Source organism: Ornithorhynchus anatinus, chromosome 4, assembly GCF_004115215.2.
Source record: "Ornithorhynchus anatinus isolate Pmale09 chromosome 4, mOrnAna1.pri.v4, whole genome shotgun sequence".
In the NCBI taxonomy this organism is placed as follows: domain Eukaryota; kingdom Metazoa; phylum Chordata; class Mammalia; order Monotremata; family Ornithorhynchidae; genus Ornithorhynchus; species Ornithorhynchus anatinus.
The window spans coordinates 16,342,019-16,360,119 of NC_041731.1; the positions used below are offsets into that span (position 1 = coordinate 16,342,019).

The 18,101-nt window shown below is 45.7% G+C and overlaps 1 protein-coding gene across 5 annotated transcripts in view; it reads left to right on the forward strand.

Annotated features, from left to right (window-relative positions):
• Window positions 1-18,101, forward strand: part of TNS3 (tensin 3) — a 343,445-nt gene that overhangs the window by 128,033 nt on the left and 197,311 nt on the right. For all 5 annotated transcript variants that reach the window (XM_029063073.2, XM_039911723.1, XM_029063070.2 and 2 more), the window contains exon 4: window positions 7,825-7,863. Coding sequence is in view for 3 of the 5 variants with exons in the window: in XM_029063070.2 (XP_028918903.1) it covers window positions 7,825-7,863 (39 nt within the window). In the remaining 2 variants the exon portion in view is untranslated. The remainder of the gene's footprint in view (window positions 1-7,824; window positions 7,864-18,101) is intronic.

The window sequence follows — 18,101 nt, forward strand, 5'->3', positions numbered from 1 at the left end:
TCTCCGCTCTCAACTCCACCCTCTCTACTCATCTCGACTCTCTCGCCCCCCTTTCCCTCCGCCGCTCTCGCGCCACTAACCCACAGCCCTGGATCACCTCCTCCGTCCGCCTCCTACGCTCCTATGCTCGAGCTGCTGAGCGCTGCTGGCGAAAGTCCAAGCACCAAGCCGACCTCACACACTTCAAATTTATCCTTTCCTGCCTTAACTCTGCCCTCTCCTCCGCCAGGCAAAGCTTCTTCTCCTCCCTCATCGACACCCATGCCCGTCACCCCCGCCGATTGTTCCGGACCTTTAACTCTCTCCTTAGGCCCCCTGTTCCTCCCCCTCCCCCATCTCTCACTCCTAATGATCTGGCCACCTATTTCCTCACGAAAATCAACACGATCAGGTCTGAGCTCCCCAAAGTCACCCCTCCGCCTCTCCCCTCCCCCCCAACAACCCCCTCCCCTACTTTCCCATCCTTCCCTGCAGTATCCTCAGAGGAGATCTCCTCCCTCCTCGCAAGTGCCACCCCCTCCACCTGCGCCTCGGACCCCATTCCCTCTCACCTTCTTAAAACCATCGCCCCTGCCCTCCTCCCTTCCTTAACTTCTATTTTTAACCACTCAATCTCCAAGGGCTCCTTCCCCTCTGCCTTCAAACACGCCCACGTCTCCCCCATCCTAAAAAAACCCGCTCTTGACCCCACTTCCCCCTCCAGTTATCGTTCTATCTCCCTACTACCCTTCCTTTCCAAAATCTTAGAACGAGTCGTCTACAATCGATGCCTAGAATTCCTTAACTCCCATTCTCTCCTAGACCCCCTCCAATCTGGCTTCCGTCCCCTCCACTCTACCGAGACTGCTCTCTCTAAGGTCACCCATGATCTCCTTCTTGCCAAATCCAATGGCTCCTACTCCATTCTGATCCTCCTTGACCTCTCTGCTGCCTTTGACACTGTCGACCATCCCCTCCTCCTCCATACCTTATCTCACCTTGGCTTCACGGACTCTGTCCTCTCCTGGTTCTCCTCTTACCTCTCTGGCCGATCATTCTCGGTCTCCTACACTGGAGCCTCCTCCCCCTCCCATCCTTTAACTGTTGGAGTTCCTCAAGGGTCAGTTCTTGGCCCTCTTCTGTTCTCCATTTACACTCACTCCCTCGGTGAACTCATCCGCTCTCACGGCTTTGACTACCATCTCTACGCAGATGACACGCAGATCTACATCTCCGCCCCTGTCCTCTCCCCCTCCCTTCAGGCTCGCATCTCCTCCTGCCTCCGGGACGTCTCCACCTGGATGTCGGCCCGCCACCTAAAACTCAACATGAGCAAGACTGAGCTCCTCATCTTCCCTCCCAAACCCGGTCCGCTCCCAGACTTCTCCGTCACCGTGGATGGCACGACCATCCTTCCCGTCCCGCAGGCCCGCAATCTCGGTGTCATCCTTGACTCGTCCCTCTCGTTCACCCCACACATCCTATCCGTTACCAAGACCTGCCGGTTTCACCTCTACAATATCGCCAAGATCCGCCCTTTCCTCTCCACCCAAACGGCTACCTTACTGTTACGGGCTCTCGTTATATCCCGGCTAGACTACTGTGTCAGCCTTCTCTCTGACCTCCCTTCCTCCTCTCTCGCCCCGCTCCGGTCTATTCTTCACTCCGCTGCCCGGCTCATCTTCCTGCAGAAACGATCTGGGCATGTCACTCCCCTTCTTAAACAACTCCAGTGGTTGCCTATCGACCTCCGCTCCAAACAAAAACTCCTCACTCTAGGCTTCAAGGCTCTCCATCACCTTGCCCCTTCCTACCTCTCCTCCCTTCTCTCTTTCTACCGCCCACCCCGCACGCTCCGCTCCTCTGCCGCCCACCTCCTCGCCGTCCCTCGGTCTCGCCTATCCCGCCGTCGACCCCTGGGTCACGTCCTCCCGCGGTCCTGGAACGCCCTCCCTCCTCACCTCCGCCAAACTGATTCTCTTTCCCTCTTCAAAACCTTACTTAAAAATCACCTCCTCCAAGAGGCCTTCCCAGACTGAGCTCCTCTTCCCCCTCTACTCCCTCTGCCATCCCCCCTTTACCTCTCCGCAGCTAAAGCCTCATTTTCCCCTTTTCCCTCTGCTCCTCCACCTCTCCCTTCCCATCCCCACAGCACTGTACCCGTCCGCTCAACTGTATATATTTTCATTACCCTATTTATTTTGTTAATGAATTGTACATCGCCTTGATTCTATTTAGTTGCCATGGTTTTTACGAGATGTTCTTCCCCTTGACGCTGTTTAGTGCCATTGTTCTCGTCTGTCCGTCTCCCCCGATTAGACTGTAAGCCCGTCAAACGGCAGGGACTGTCTCTATCTGTTGCCGACTTGTTCATCCCAAGCGCTTAGTACAGTGCTCTGCACATAGTAAGCGCTCAATAAATACTATTGAATGAATGAATGAATGAATGAGTCCCGCGAGAGTGAATCGGGCAATCAATCAGGTGAATATCCTCTTCTGAAAATGGGAATTGCATTCTTATTCTCTCTCTCCCTTAGACAGTGAGCCCTATGTGGGACAGTAGATTCACTGTACCTCTGTCTCGTCTATCTCTCCACCGACCTCTCTCCCACATCCTGCCTCTGACCAGGAACGCCCTCTCTGTATCTGACAGGCAATTACTGTCTCCACCTTCAAAGGCCCATCTCCTCCAAGAGTCTTATCCTGACGAGACCTTCATTTCCTCTTCTCCCACTCCCTTCTGCGTCGCCCTTGGATTTACACCCTGTATTCACCCCTCCCTCAGCCTCGCAGTACTTATGTACATAGCCATAATTCGTTTATTTGTATTAATGTCTGTCTCCTAAGATCTCTGTGGGCCGGGGATATGTCTAACAACTGTGTAATCTCGTAACCTTCCAAGTTCTTGGTACAGTGCTCTGCCTGAAGTAAGTGCTCAGTAAATATGATTGATGTATTGACACGGACTGTACCCAACCAGATTATCTTGTACCTGCCCCAGGGCTTAGTACAAGGCTTGACACGGAGAAAGTACTTAACAAATACCCAATTATCTTTCTTAGTATTACAGAGAATTAAAGTCACTTGTCAAAGGTCCCACAGCAGGCAAGTGACAGAGCCCAAGCCCCCTGACACCCACTGTAGCTCTTTCCATTAGGCCACACTGCTACTTTAAGTCAACTTAGAAACTAATACTACTAATAATAATTATGGTATTTGTTAATTGCTTATTATGTGCCAAGCATTCATTCATTCAATTGTATACACTGAGTGATTGCTATGTGCAGAGCACTGTACTAAGCACTTGGAAAGTACAATTCAGCAGTAAAGAGAGACAGTCCCTGCCTACATTGGGCTTACAATCTAGAACACTGTTCTTAACACTGGAGTAGATACAAGGTAATCGGGATATCCCACATGGGGCTCACAGTCTTAATCCCCATTTTACAGATGAGGGAACTGAGGAATAGAGAAGTTAAGTGGCTTGCCCAAGGTCACACAGCAGGCAAGTGGCAGAGCCGGAATTAGAACCCACATCCTCTGACTCCCAAGCCCGTGCTCTTTCCACTGGGCCACGCTGTTTCTCTAATCTAACTGATCTTCCTAATGTCTCTCCCGTAGGTCAGAAAATAACCCGCCATAAAGAGGTGACCTAGCTGTTTGTGGATATGTGAAGGGTTTTTATGAGGAAGATGTTGATCACTGATTCTCCCCCAAACAAACAAGAGAAGCTGCTTAGGTTTTAGCAAGAAACAATGTGGTTAGGTAGAGTCTCCTTCCTTACTGTCCTGTAGGTAAACCATAGAACCTTTACAACAGAAGAAAAAAAAAAGATAGCCATCTGCCCGGCTAATTAAGGCATTTATCTACCTGGAGCTGGTGAATTGGAACATATGATCTTCATTTCTGAGTCTATAATCACTCACTAAAAGTTTTTCACCCATTTTAAGTGGCAGTTAAGAAAGTTAGAAGACAACTGCAACTAGAAAAATAAATCCCCTCTGTACCGTTAATAGAAATCAGTTGAATTACTCATGAACTTTCCAGTTAATGCATATTCCAGACAGCTCAGTTTGAATATGGGGCGGGGCGGGGGTGGGGGGGGGAACTAGCAAGCACAAAGAGTGGAAATTGAAGGGGGTCTCAGTCTTTTCTGACTGTTAATTCTGCCGTTTTCCTACTTGAATTCAGAATTTGGCTCTCTCTTGTCCAGCAAAACGTGTAGGAGTCCAGTGGTTTACTTATCTTCTGTGTCACAACAATTATAAAATAAACAACTTGCTTGAATACCTTGTGCGGAAGTCACGGAAATAAGCAACCCGAATGGCGATTTCACAAAATGTGAGCAGCTGTAGGTTTAGGCCCTGGGATTTATCTGACAATCTCTTCCCAGGCAGAATTCCAGCATCTGGGTTTATGATGCAACTTGGTGTAAATGTGTGTTGATGGCTCTCCTGCAGTGGTGGCCCAGAGATCAGATCATTGGAGAATCTGAGTCAGCAGTATTTTTTAAGACGCTAATGGGGACACTGGTCTAGGAATTGACAAATGATGTGAAAGATGCAATCCCTGCACTGAGGAATAGGAAATTCAATAGAGAAACTCTTAGACTTAAATGAATGAATTTACTGTAGTTAAGAGTGAGAATAGATATAAATAGTAAACACAAGCGAATGACTAGATGGACAGATTAGCCCGCTAGTACTGAGGTGACGGATGAGTGGAATGATGGGTAGCGGTCAAGAAGGCCTCTTGGAAGAGGTTACATTTTAGGAGGGTTGCGAGGTGGTTTGGCGAGCCTGAGGAGGGAGGGATTTCCAGACAGAGGGAAGATTGTGAATAGTGAGCCAGAAGGAGAGTTGTGATCCAGGGATTCTTAGGAGGTTTGCTTGGGCAGACTGAAAGTAACTCTAGACAAGAAACTCGTTGTGGGCAGGGAGCATGTCTGCCAACCCATTCATATTGTACTATCCAAAGCACGTAGTACAGTGGTCTGCACACAGTTAAGTGCTCAATAAATACGATTGATAGATTGAACAGGAAATACCATATTTACTTGCATAATTACTGCCCTCCTCATCCCAAGATTTTTGAGGAGTGGGTAAAATAGTTTTTTGCTTCTGCATACTGGTAATTCTAAGTCAGGATAGTAGCATGTCCCAGGATAGAAGAGGGGAAGGGTCAGAAGACACAGAGATGCATCAGGGAAGGAGAGTCTCCTTTTTTAAAAGAACAGGCTCTAAGGTAGGAAGAGGGAAAGGGAGTGGGATTATCATCATCAATTGAGAATTTACCATATGCAGCATTTGGGAGAGCCCAGTACAAAACCTTGTGCTCTCTTATTGTTCTTTTCATTCTCCCTAAAGCCAGCCCATTCACTGCTTCTCCATCTATCTCTGTCGACCTCTCACCCACATCCTGCCTCTGGCCAGGAACACCCTCCCTCTGCAAATCCGACAGACAATTACTCTCCTCACCTTCAAAGCCTTACTTGAAGGCACATCTCCTCCTAAAGGTCTTCCCTGACTAGGCTCTCATTTCCTAATCTCCCACTCCCTTCACGGTCACCCTTGGATTTATGCCTTTTATTCACCCCTCCCGTAGCCTCACAGTGCTTATGAACATATCCATAATTCATTTACTTCATTAATGTCTGTCTCCCCTTCTAGACTGTAATGTCTTTGTGGGCAGGGATTCTGTCTTCCGACTCTGTTACGTTGCATTCTCCCAAGCTTTTAGTAGAGTGCGTGCACACGGTAAGCATTCAATAAATATGATTGATTAATTGATTTTTTAAGCGCTTACTATATGCCGAGCATTGTAGTAAGTTCTGGGGTAGATACAGGATAATCGGATCCCATTTGGAGCTCACAGTCTAAGTGGGAGGGAGAACAAGTATTGAATCCCTATTTTTCAGATGAGGGAACTGAGGCACAGAGAAGATAAGTGACTTCTCAGTGGTATTTATCAAAAGCTTCCTGCGTGTAGAACACTGTATTAAGCAGTCGAGTAAGTAAATACAGTAGAGTTGGTAGACATGGTCCCTGGCTTCGATGAGCTTATATCTAGTCTGGGACACAGATATTAAAATAAATTTCACATAGGGGAAGCGGCAGGGTGTAAGAATTTGTTCATACCTGCTGCTGTAGAGCTAGGTGAATATCAAAGTATTTAAGGGTTACAAGCCCAGATACGTAGGAACTCAGAAGGGAAGTTGAATGGGGGAAGTGAGGGCTTAATCGGAGACGACTTCTAGGAGTAGATGTGATTTATGTAGTGCTTTGAACGGCAAGGGAGTTCCAGGCCGGAGGGAGGATGTTGGCAAGCGGTTGGTGGTGAGATGGGTAAGATCTAGGAACAGCGATTAGGTTGGCATTCGAGAAGTGAAGTGTGCGGGCAGGATTGTAGTAGGAGATCAGCGATGTAAGATAGGAAGGGAAGAGCTGGTCGAGGTCGTCAGTGATCTTAGTGTGCACAGTTTCCATGGAGTGAAGGGGATTGAAGCCCATGTTGTGCAGAGTCAAGGATTAGTCTGTAAGCCCCGTCAATGGGCAGGGATTGTCTCTATCTGTAGCTGAATTGTACATTCCAAACGCTTAGTACAGTGCTCCGCACATAGTAAGCGCTGAATAAATACTATTAAGTGAATGAATGAATGAGAGGAAGTGGAGGTAGCGAGTGTAGATAGCCCATTCAAAAATTGGGTGGAGGAATGGTTGGAGGGAGATGGGATGATAATGAGGGAATCTGAGGTCCAGGTTTTTTTAGGATGGGGGATCCATGAGCGTGCTTGAAAACAATGTGGGGAAGTAGCCATTGGAGAGTACACAGTTGAAGATGGGGATCAGAGAGAGAGAAAGGAATGGGGCAAGTGTTTTAATAAGGTGAAACCCGATTAACTTTTATATACCTCAACCCTTAAGAATAATAGTAATAATAATTATTATAATGATGGTATTTGTTAAGCGCTTACTATGTGTCAGACCCTGTACTAAGCCCTGGAATAGATACAAGCAAATCGGGTTGGACACAGTCCCTTTCCCAAATGGGGCTCACAGCCAGTCATTCATTCAGTCATATTTATTGAGCGCTTACTGTGTGCAGAACACTGTACTAAGTGCTTGGAAAGTACAGTTTAACAACAGAGAGAGACAATCCCTGCCCACAGCGAGCTCACAGTCTAGAAGGGGGGAGTCTCAATCCCCATTTTACAGATGAGGGAACTGAGGCCCAGAGAAGTGATGCACTTTGCCCTAGGTCACACAGCAGACAAGTGGAAGAGCTGGGATTAGAACCCATGGCCTTCTGACTCCCAGGCCTGCTCTCTATCCACTAAGTCATGCTGCTTCTCCAGCATTTACATAATATAAGTACTCCAGCGTAGTACAGCACTTGTCAAATAGTAAGCACCTAACAAATTCCACAAGTATTACTGAAGAGGGGGACATCACTCTGTTCTTCCAAGTACAGTGAACTGTTGCGATGGGTGGGACGAAGCCGGTACTCCACGACCAGGACCTTAGTGTCTTCTGTGCCGGAAGTTCTCATTGTCCTGAGCTTTCTTTACTAGAGAGACGATGAATCCACCCTTAACTTTTCTCACAGGAACTTGACAATGAAAGTTAATAATAAGGATGATAAAAATAAATGATAGAGTGATAGGAGGTTGTAAACTACTCCAGGGCAAAGATTCTGTCTCTGCAAATTGATTCTTTTTCTTTCCCCTGTTGGGGAATTGGTAAGGTGCTATCTGAAATTGATTGCCTTAAACCTTTCTGCAGAGTATGTCTTCCTCTTTTTGAAACAGAAGTGACTTACGTACTTCCGTTGCTTTTTTTCTTCAAGGTCGTGACACCCTGTTTCCTGCCAGTCAACCTCGAGTCGGTAAGTTGGCACTCCATATTTCTCTTGCTTCCTGGCCCAACATTTGAACGAAAACCAACCTCTCGCACACTGCCGTCGCTCCTTCGATTCGTTCGGTACATAGAGCTCCATCTTGCCCGCTACACTTCTACTCGGAGGAATCTAAGGTGCTATTGGATAAGTGCTTGCACAGAGCATATTTCACTATCTTAATTTGTTGAGAGGAGGGAATAGGGTAGATATTGCACAGAGAAATTTAGTGACTTGCCTAAGGTCCTACAACAGAAAAGCGGCAGAGGTGGGATCGGAACCCAGGTCCTTCTGACTCCCAGGCCTGTGCTCTGTCCACTAGGCCATGTTGCTATTGCCCAAGGTCGCACAGTAGGTATGCGGTCAATTAGAATCCAGGCCCCTTCTCTTTCCATTAGGCCATGCCGGTTTCCTTTCCTTTCTCTAGTTCCATTATGTGCATCTGAAGATGCATTGGCCAGAACTGCATAGTGAGAATGAACCAAAGCTTTATAGAATGGAAAATTGCGGCCTTTATGCTGATTTTTCTCCTTTCTTTTTGTTGCCTTGCATTCTTCCTTGTTGGCGTCCTGCCTTTTTCATTACCCCGATGATGAATTTCTTGGAAACTCCTAAGATCTGGAATGTGGGACCTCAGTATCTTCATTTCGAGAAAGGGTACGGTTGTCAGAAGTAGATAGCAACACACCCTGTTAGTCCTCAGAGAAGAGGTGCCTTTGGAGATTTTAGAGTTGTTTTGGAATAGTCCCTGGAAGGGCCAATCTCTCACACTGCTAAATTTGCTTCACTGACAGGGTATACTGTGATTGCTTCCAGCACCCCTCATTTGGAATTCTTGGTTTTGGAGCCGGAGGCATCAGTCATAAAACAAAACTGCAGATAAATTAAGTAATTGGCTGTATGTGTATTCATTTTAAAGCAAAAGGCACTGGGATTTAAGGAGTTCAGGGGTAGTTCTTTTAAAACCCAGATTAGTTAATATGTTGAATATTGTGTTAATATATGTTCATATTATTATGACAATAATTATTAATCTATGTTAAATATGTTGTCAAGCAATTTGACAAGTACCAGCTGTGAATACATTAACTTCTCAGTGCCTCCGTTACCTCATCTGTAAAATGGGGATTAAGACTGTGAGCCTCACATGGGACAACTTAATTACCCTATATCTACCCCAGCGCTTAGAACAGTGCTCGGCTTACATTGAGCGCTTAACAAATACCAACATTATTATCATTGTTATTATATTATACTCATAATGATAATACTAATGATATACTTTGTCTTGGTTACATGGGTAAGATAAAGTAGATTAAAAACTCCTCAAGGTGGTGTCATTTCTGTTTTTGGATTTACAAGAGTGTCTATTTTTTTCCTCTGGTTCCCATTTTATAAACTGGAGATTCTGCCTGTAAAAGGTTAATTAAGGAGAGTTGATCTCAGTCTTTAATCCCTGTTTTAAAATTAAAAAAAAATCTCATAAATGTAGCTTTGTTTTTCTAGGTAACTGATAAAAGGTAGAAAGGTGGGAGGTCAGGAGGAGTAGAGGGGACTGATTGAGGAGAGCGTTACAGGCTTTTCCTGAGGTATTTTCCCAAGTGGTCAGTACAGTCCTCTACACACAGTCTTGATTAATACCATCCATTTCACTAGTAGGTTTTAGAGAAATGCCCGGTAGCATAAGCTACTACATCAAACATGGAATCAGTTCCTCCAGGAGAAATAATTATATGTAACTGAAGCTATTGCCTGTGTGGGTAGAATGTAGAGAGCAGCATGGCCTAGTGGGTAGAGCACAGACCTGGAGTCAGAAGGAGCGCTTAGTACAGTGCCTGGCACATAGTAAGCACTTAACAAATGCCATTATTATTATTATTCTAATGCCGGTTCCACCACCTGTCCACTGTGTGACTTTGGACAAGTCACTTCCCTTCTCTGTGCCTCAGTTACCTCATCTGTTAAATGGGGATTAAGACCTTAAGCCCCATGGAGGATATGGACTATGTCCAATCTGATTAGCTTGTATAACAGTAATAATAATGATGTTTGTTAAGTGTTACTATGCCAAGCATTGTATCTACCCCAGTGCTTAATACAGTGCCTGGCACATAATAAGCGCTTAACAAATACCATTAAAAAAAAAAGGCGGACCATGTTTCCAAATTGGCTGTGTGGGATAAGGGCAGCAAAAGGAAAGTGGGAAGGACTCGTGAACTGTTTTCCTTATAACAGATGTTCTGGAACTGTTGACTTTTGGTTCAATACTAGGTCTAAGGGGCCTGGGAAACAAGTAAAATTCCTCAGCGATGATTATGATAATGGAGTTGCCTGTTTACTTCAGTGATGGAGTGAAGGAATCGATTGTAGCGATAGTGGTTGTGAAGGGCATGGAAGAGCACTGGAAGCAGCATGGCCTAGCGGATAGAGCATGGGCCTGGGAGTCAGAGGACCTGGGTTCTAATCCCAGCTCCATCACTTACCTGTTGTGTGACCTTGGGCAAGTCTATTATCTTTTCTGGGACTCTACAGTTTCCTCAACTATAAAATGGAGGTTCAGTCCCAGGTCTCCCTCCTCCTTAGACTGTGAGCCTCATGTGGGACAGGGACTCTCTGACCTGATTGAATTTCATCTACCCTAGTGCTTAGAACAATGCCTGACACATAGAGTTTAACACATACCTGTAAATAAATTCAGATTCACATGCAGGTTCTACTGTGTGTCAGTGAGACCCAGCTCACTTCCAGTGTTGTTCCCTGCTATTATACCCCCCAAATAACTATTTTTCAGAATTTCTTCTGGACCTAGAGCCATCTCAAGGATTGTCTTATGCATTCTTTGATAAGAAGACTTTACCGCATAGGAGGTATTCCCCTACTTGCAGAAGCAGAACTAGAACTCAGATCTAATGAATTCCATATTTTATTGAGAGAAGTGGAATACAGTAGATGTCACTTCACATCATATCTGATGCTTGGGATAGAGTGCCATGAGAACTCCCTCACTCCCTCCTTCACATCTACCAGGCTAGGACTCTCCCCAACTTCAGAGGCCTGCTAAACCTCATCTTTTCCATTATTACTTTTTCTGCTCCCAACTTCCACCTTGACAATTTTGTGCTACCGCACCCATAGTGTTATTTCACCTTACTGGTTTACATAGAGTCTCTTCTACTGTGATCACCTATTGGTGCACAGTACCATTTATCTACTCTCCTCACCCGTTTATCTGTAAATGGTTTTGTGCCTGGCTCACCCCATTAGATTTTAAATACTTCGAAGGCAAGGATTATACCTTCTAAACTAGTCCTCTAGACTGCAAGTTCCTTGTGGGCAGGGAACATGTCTACCAACTCCGTTAATATCGTACTCTCCAAGCGCTTAGTATATTGCTCTGCACACAGTAAGTGCTCAGTAAATATTAATGACCGACTGAGTGATTCAACCTCCCTTGCATTTTCCCAAGAGATTAGACCATGCTCTTCCTACAGAAAATACTCAACAAATGCTAATGATAACTGTGGTACTTATTAAGGGCTTACCATGTGCCAAGCACTGTGCCACGTACAAGATAATGGGCCTGGGAACTCCCCAGAGAAGCAGCGTGGCCTGGTGGATAGAGCACGGGCCAGGGAGTCAGAAGGACCTGGGTCCTAATTCCGGTTCCACCACTGGTCTACAGAGTGACCTTGCACAAGTCACTTTACTTCTCTGTGCCTCAGTTAACTAAATGGAGACTAACACTGTGAGCCCCATATGGGACAAGGACTCTGTCTAACCTGATTTGCTTGTATCCACCCCAACGCTTAGTACAGTGGCTGGGACATAATAAATGCTGAAGAAATATCACAATTATTATTAACTCATTCCCTACTATGTCTTCAAATACCATTTCTGCAGATGATTCCCAAATCTATATCTCTATAAATCTATATATATTCCAGCTCGCGTTGAGAGGCAAAGTGTGGATTTCAACAACATTGACAAGGTTGAACCAACTGATTCGGTGACAGACTGAATGGCTGTTATCTTTATAACATCACTGTAATGAATTGTTGTGTCTAAGCAACCATTCAGAGTTGTTTTTATTTTTAAAATAAAAAAAATCCCTATTTAATGAGAAGCCCTTTTGGAGAGGCCAACAGTTAATTCTTTGGCTTCTTTACTCATTTTTTTTGGCTTACCCTTTTTAAATTGTAATCATTTTATTTCAGTGCATTTTGTTTTTCAGATCATGATGAACACATGAGAATTGACTTTTATCCAGATTCCTATTAATGTTCTCATCTTTTGAGAATGGAAATTGCCTTTACTTAGGGAGATTCGATTCAGGTCTGATTTTGCGGTGTCTGGCATAGATCTTCTCTGAGGAAACACTGAGTTGATAATCCTTATTTTTTTGGCTTTGTTCATTTTCCTTGACAGTTCAGGGCTAGAAAATAAGGGATTCCTTGCTTGATGTAATCAGTCAGTCAGTCAATGGTGAGAAGCGGCGTGATCAAGAGAAAGGAGCACGAGCTTGGGAGTCAAGAGGACCTGGATTCTAACCCGGGTTCTTCCACTTGTCTGATGGGTGTCCTTGGGCAAGTCACTTAACTTCTCTGGGACTCAGTTTCCTCAACTGTCAAATGGGGATTAAGACTGTGAGCCCCATGTGGGACCGGGACTGTGTCCAACACGATTATCTTGTATCTACCCCAACACTTAATAGAATGCCTAGCACATAGAAATCACTTAACAAATACCGTAAAAAGGTATTTACTGAACTCTTGCTGTTTTTAATAATAATAATAATGATGGTATTTGCTAAGCTCTTCCTAGGTGCCAGGCACTGTTCCGAGTGCTGGGGTAGATACAAGGTAGTCAGGTTGCCCCAGGTGGGGCTCACAGTCTTAATCCCCATTTGACAGATGAGGTAATTGAGGCACAGAGAAGTTAAGTTACTCAGCCAAAGCCACACAGCTGATAAGCGGCGGAGCCGGGTTAGAACCCTCGACCTCTGACTCCCAGGCCCGGGCTCTTTCCACTAAGCCATGCTGCTTGTTTTTAGAACTCTTTCTTTTTAGAGCATTGTACTAAGCACTTGGGAGAATACAACAGAGTTGGTAGACATGTAATCATGGCCGACCTTCTGGCGTCATGGAACATGTCAGAAATAGAAAAAAATTAGGCACAAAGCAGTAGGCTTTAACCTTTAGCCTCCTAAACAGAACTCCTTATCTTCCCACCCAACCCCTTTCCTCCCCCTGACTTTCCCATTACTTTAGATGGCACCACCATGCTTCCTGTCTCACAAGCCCATAACCTTGGTGTTATCCTTAATTCCTCTCTCTCATTCCACCCACATATTCGATCCATCACTAAATCCTGTCGGTCCCACCGTCACAACAGTGCTAAAATCCGCCCTTTCCTCTCCATCCAAACTGCTATCACGTTAATACAGTCACTCCTCCTATCCCGCCTGGATCACTGCATCCGCCTCCTTGCTGACCTCCCAACCTCCTGCCTTTCCTCACTCCAGTCCATACTTCACTCTGCCGCCCGGATCATTTGTCTACAGAAACGGTCAGGACATGTCACCTCCGGCGGTTGCCCATCCACCTCCATATCAAACAATAACTCCTCACCATTGGCTTTAAAGCACGCCATCATCTCGTCCCCTCCTACCTCACCTGACTACTCTCCTACTACAACCCAGCTCGCACTCTTCACTCCTCACTTCTCACCTTGTCTTGATCTCGCCTGTCTCGCCACTGAGTCCTGCCCCATGTCCTGCCTCTGGCCCGGAACGCCTTCCCTCCTCAAATCCGGCGGACAATTCCTCGCCCCACTTCAAAGCCTTATTGAAGACCCAGCTCCTCCAGGAGGCCTTCCCAGACTACGCCCTCCCTCTCCTCTTCTCCCACTCCCTTCTGCATCGCCTGACTTGCTCCCTTTGTTCTTCCCCACTCCCGGCCCCACGGCACTTATGTACATATCTGTTATTTATTCATTTATTTATATTAAGATTTGTCTCCCCACCACTAGACTGTAAGTTCATTGTGGGCAGGGAATATGTCTGTTCATTGTTTTACTGTACTCTCTCAAGTGCACAGTACAATGCTCTGCACACAGTAAGCACCCAATAACTATGATTGAATGAGTGCATGAGTGAATGACACTAATCCTAACTCACCTTGAGGGAAGCTTTCGTTACATCCTTATTCATTCAGTAGTATTTAATAATGTTGGTATTTGTTAACCGCTTACTGTGTGCAGAGCACTGTTCTAAGCGCTGGGGTAGACACAAGGGAATCAGGTTGTCCCACGAGGGGCTCACAGTCTTCATCCCCATTTTACAGATGAGGTAACTGAGGCATAGAGAAGTGAAGTGACTTGCCCACGGTCACACAGCAGACAAGTGGCAGAGCTGGGATTCGAACCCATGACCTCTGACTCCAAAGCCCGTGCTCTTTCCACTGAGCCATGCTGCTTCTCCTATTGAGCGCTTACTATGTGCAGAGCACTGTACTAAGCACTTGGAATGTACAAATCGGTAACAGATGGAGACAGCCCCTGCCCTTTGATGGGCTTAAAGTCTAATCGGGGGAGACAGACAAGAACAATAGCAATCCTTATTAAATCGACAGTACTTGTTGAGTGAAGAATGTATGCGGAGCCCTGTACTAATCGCTTAAGAGAGTACAGTAGAAGATGACAAAAATTTCTATCCACAAGGAGATTATTGATAATAATAATAATAACAACAATAATAATAATGGTATTTGTTAAGCGCTTACTATGTGCAGAGCACTGTTCTAAGCGCAGGGGTAGATACAGGGTCATCAGGTTGTCCCACGTGAGGCTCACTGTCTTCATCCCCATTTTACAGATGAGGTAACTGAAGCACCGAGAGGTTAAGTGACTTGCCCACAGTCACACAGCTGACAGGTGGTGGAGCCGGGAGTAGAACCCATGACTCCTGACTCCTAAGCCCGTGCTCTTTCCACTGAGTCACGCCGAGTTTATAATATAGCCTCAGATGATCACCATGAGATTCTCTTCTCGCCATTTGTATGATTCTTCTGTAGCTTTCATGTATAACATCTTTGACAGAATGTTATTTGTCTAATGAGGAAAGATTAAGTCAAAGATTTTAGAATGGTGTTGGTCTGAACCCATAATCAGGGCTGCTGCTGGTTTTGCAAACGAGGACCCGCCTTGCCCCATGCCCCCTGAGCCTGTCTGCACGTAGCCCCCGATGGCTCTAATTTCATCCCTTCTCCACCACTTATCGCGGCCTAGCTCAGCTCCTGTTTTGTAGAGCAAACAGAATAGCAAAGATTTATCTTTCTTTTAAGATGTTCAAGGAGTAAGAAACCACCCTTAGAATCTATGGGGCGTGTTGATGAGGAATCAACTCAATTAAAAAGGTTTGCCTCTGTCCTAGAAATATGCCTTCTTGTCTACCTTATAATCACATGGAACATCCAAGACTGAAGTCCACTTAGCTCCCCTAATGGCGATTTGTCAAATCTATAAAAAAGGGAGTTTCTTTTGAATAATTGGTTGAGATAGGAGCAGTAGACTTTGGATCACTGCTGGTCATGAAGGGCCTCTTCAAACTAATTAAAATGCTGGTCATACAATGACTCTTAGATAACCGCGGTCTACCAGACATCACAATCTTGTATGCAGAAGCATGTATTACACAAAAGAAAGGCTAAAGAAAATAAATGCCAAAGAGTTTCAGGGGAAATGGAGATAATTGCAGTTTCTGAAAGATAACTCAGAAAAAAAGATTTCCACTTGATCTGTCTACTAGACTCATACTCATGTTATTTTGACTGCCAAACTGAGGTCAAAGGGCCTTCTGAATGCACTGAAAATTGGGATCAAATTACAGAGAAAATACTATCGACGTGGTCACTCTATTGATCATCAGACATGCCTTAATTGAAGTTTTTGGTTGTATCAATAAGGTGGGTACAATCCTGGCTTGAAATTATGGAAATGTTTTGCCATGTGGCCTCAGCCAAATCGTAGTCTTTTTATGCTTCTGGCCTGAACCCTGCCAGTTTTCTTCCCCTTTGAAAGTGTCACTGCTGATCATTATTTCCCTTCCACATTTTTCACCATTGAGCTATTCACGATGCCATCTACTTTCAAAAAAACTCTTTTTGGAAGAAGAATGTAATTTCCTTATTGGCCTTTGTCCTTCTTGGAAAAAAGTCATCCCTTAAGGACAGAGATTTTAGGACTTTGGGCTGGATTAATCAATGAGCTTTGCCATGGTATGCCACCTTGGCTCCACATGGGCCTTGTCTGACTTCAAAGGCTGGGATGGGCTCACTCTAGTTGCCCGCTTAGTTGAATAATAATAACAGTAATCATGGTATTTGTTTAAAGTGTTTACTATTAGCTAAGCACCGTTACAAGTTCTGGGGTAGATGCAAGGTAATCAGGTTGGACACAGACCCTGTCCCACTTGGGGCTCAAGTCTTCATCCCCGTTTTACAGACGAGGTAACTGAGGCACGAAGAAGCGAAGTGATTTGCCCAGGGTCACACAGCAGACAAGTTGAAAAAGCGCTCAGCATCGTCTCAGAGGTTCCAAGGCTATGTTGTCCCCACAAAGCGACCGCTCATGGCCTCGGTGGGCCTCATTTGCCAGCAGGACCAGCCAGAGCTACTTTCAACCTCCCTGACCTTGTCACCGATACCGAGCAGCCATTTTGCCACTGCAGAGGCTGTGTGACCTGGACCAGTCTCCCTGTTCCCCCCCAGCAGTAATGTTCATGTGGCAGGGGGTGGGGGACTGTTCCAGCTTAAATAGCTCCACGGAGGCCTTTCTGCTCAGCCTTGTGGGGTCAGGGCCAGGCATGAGAAGAACACTGGCTCGGTCCTGCAGCCCAGAGAGAATGAGCTAGGTGGTGGAGGACAAGGAGAAAGCCGAGGAGGAGGAGAAGGAGGAGATGGTCCATCGAGGGGATAAATTATTTCATTCATGCAGATTCTCCTGTGTTCAAGGGACTGTACTTGGGGTAGGCTCGTTGTGGGCAGGAAATGTGTCTGCCAACTCTGTTATATGGACCTCTACCAAGTGCTTAGTACAGTGCTCTGCACCCAGTAAGTGTTAAATAAATATGATTGATGGATAGGGAGAACACAAAAGAAGCAAGGGATGCTGTCTTATGGTCTCGTTTTTACCGCTTTTATTTCCTTCCTTTCGCTCTTCTGTTCTACCCTTTCTTCTCTTTCTATTCCTTCTCCTTCCCTTCACCTCCTAAACCCTCCCCTTTTCCTCTCACCCCCGCAGACCTCCTTCCCAAGTTCCTTCCATATTCAAAATGGAAAGTTGTCTCCCCTGGAGTCCGATCAGTCAGTGCATTTAGTCTGTGCAGAGCACTGTACTGAGCCCTTGAGAGAGTGCAATGGAATCAGTAGAAGCAGCGTAGCAGAGTGGATAGAGCGTGGGCCCAGTAGTCAGAAGGTCATGGGTTCTAATCCCGGCTCCTCCACATGTGTGCTGTGTGACCTGGGGCAACTCACTTCACTTCTCTGTGCCTCAGTGACCTCATCTTTGAAATGGGGATAGAGATTGTGAGCCCTACTGTGGGACGGGGACTGTTTCCAATCCGATTTGCTTGTATACTCTCCACTGTTCAGTACAGTGCTTGGCACCTGGTAAGTGCTTAAGGAATACCACAATCATCATTATTATTATTGTTATTATTAGTAGGAGACATGATTCCTGTCCACAAGGAGCTTACAGTGTAGCAGAGAAGGGGACTAAAATAATTTGCATGTATGAAGGTGCTCGGTGGGGATGGGACTGGTATGAGTGTATAGATCATAGGGGGTGAGGATTCAAGAACATAGGGATGGATACAGGATGAAGAGATGAGCGATCAATCAGGGAAGACTGCCTGGAGGAAGTGTGATGGGGAGAATGGCAGTCTGTCAGATGTAATGGGGGAAGGCATTCCTGATTAGGAGGAGGGCGTCAACAAGAGGTCAAAGGTAAGAGAGGTCAGAGCAACGTGCAGTGATAGGTTGGTATGAGAGGAGCGAGGTGTGCAGGCTGCGTTGTAGTAGGAGAGGAGAGATGGTAGGTAGGTGGGGAGAGAGCCGATAGACTGTAAGCTCACTGCGGGCAGGGAACGTGTCTACCAACTCCGTTATATTATACTCTCCCGCGTGCTTAGAACAGTGCTCTGCACACAGTAAGTCCTTAATAAATACACTTGA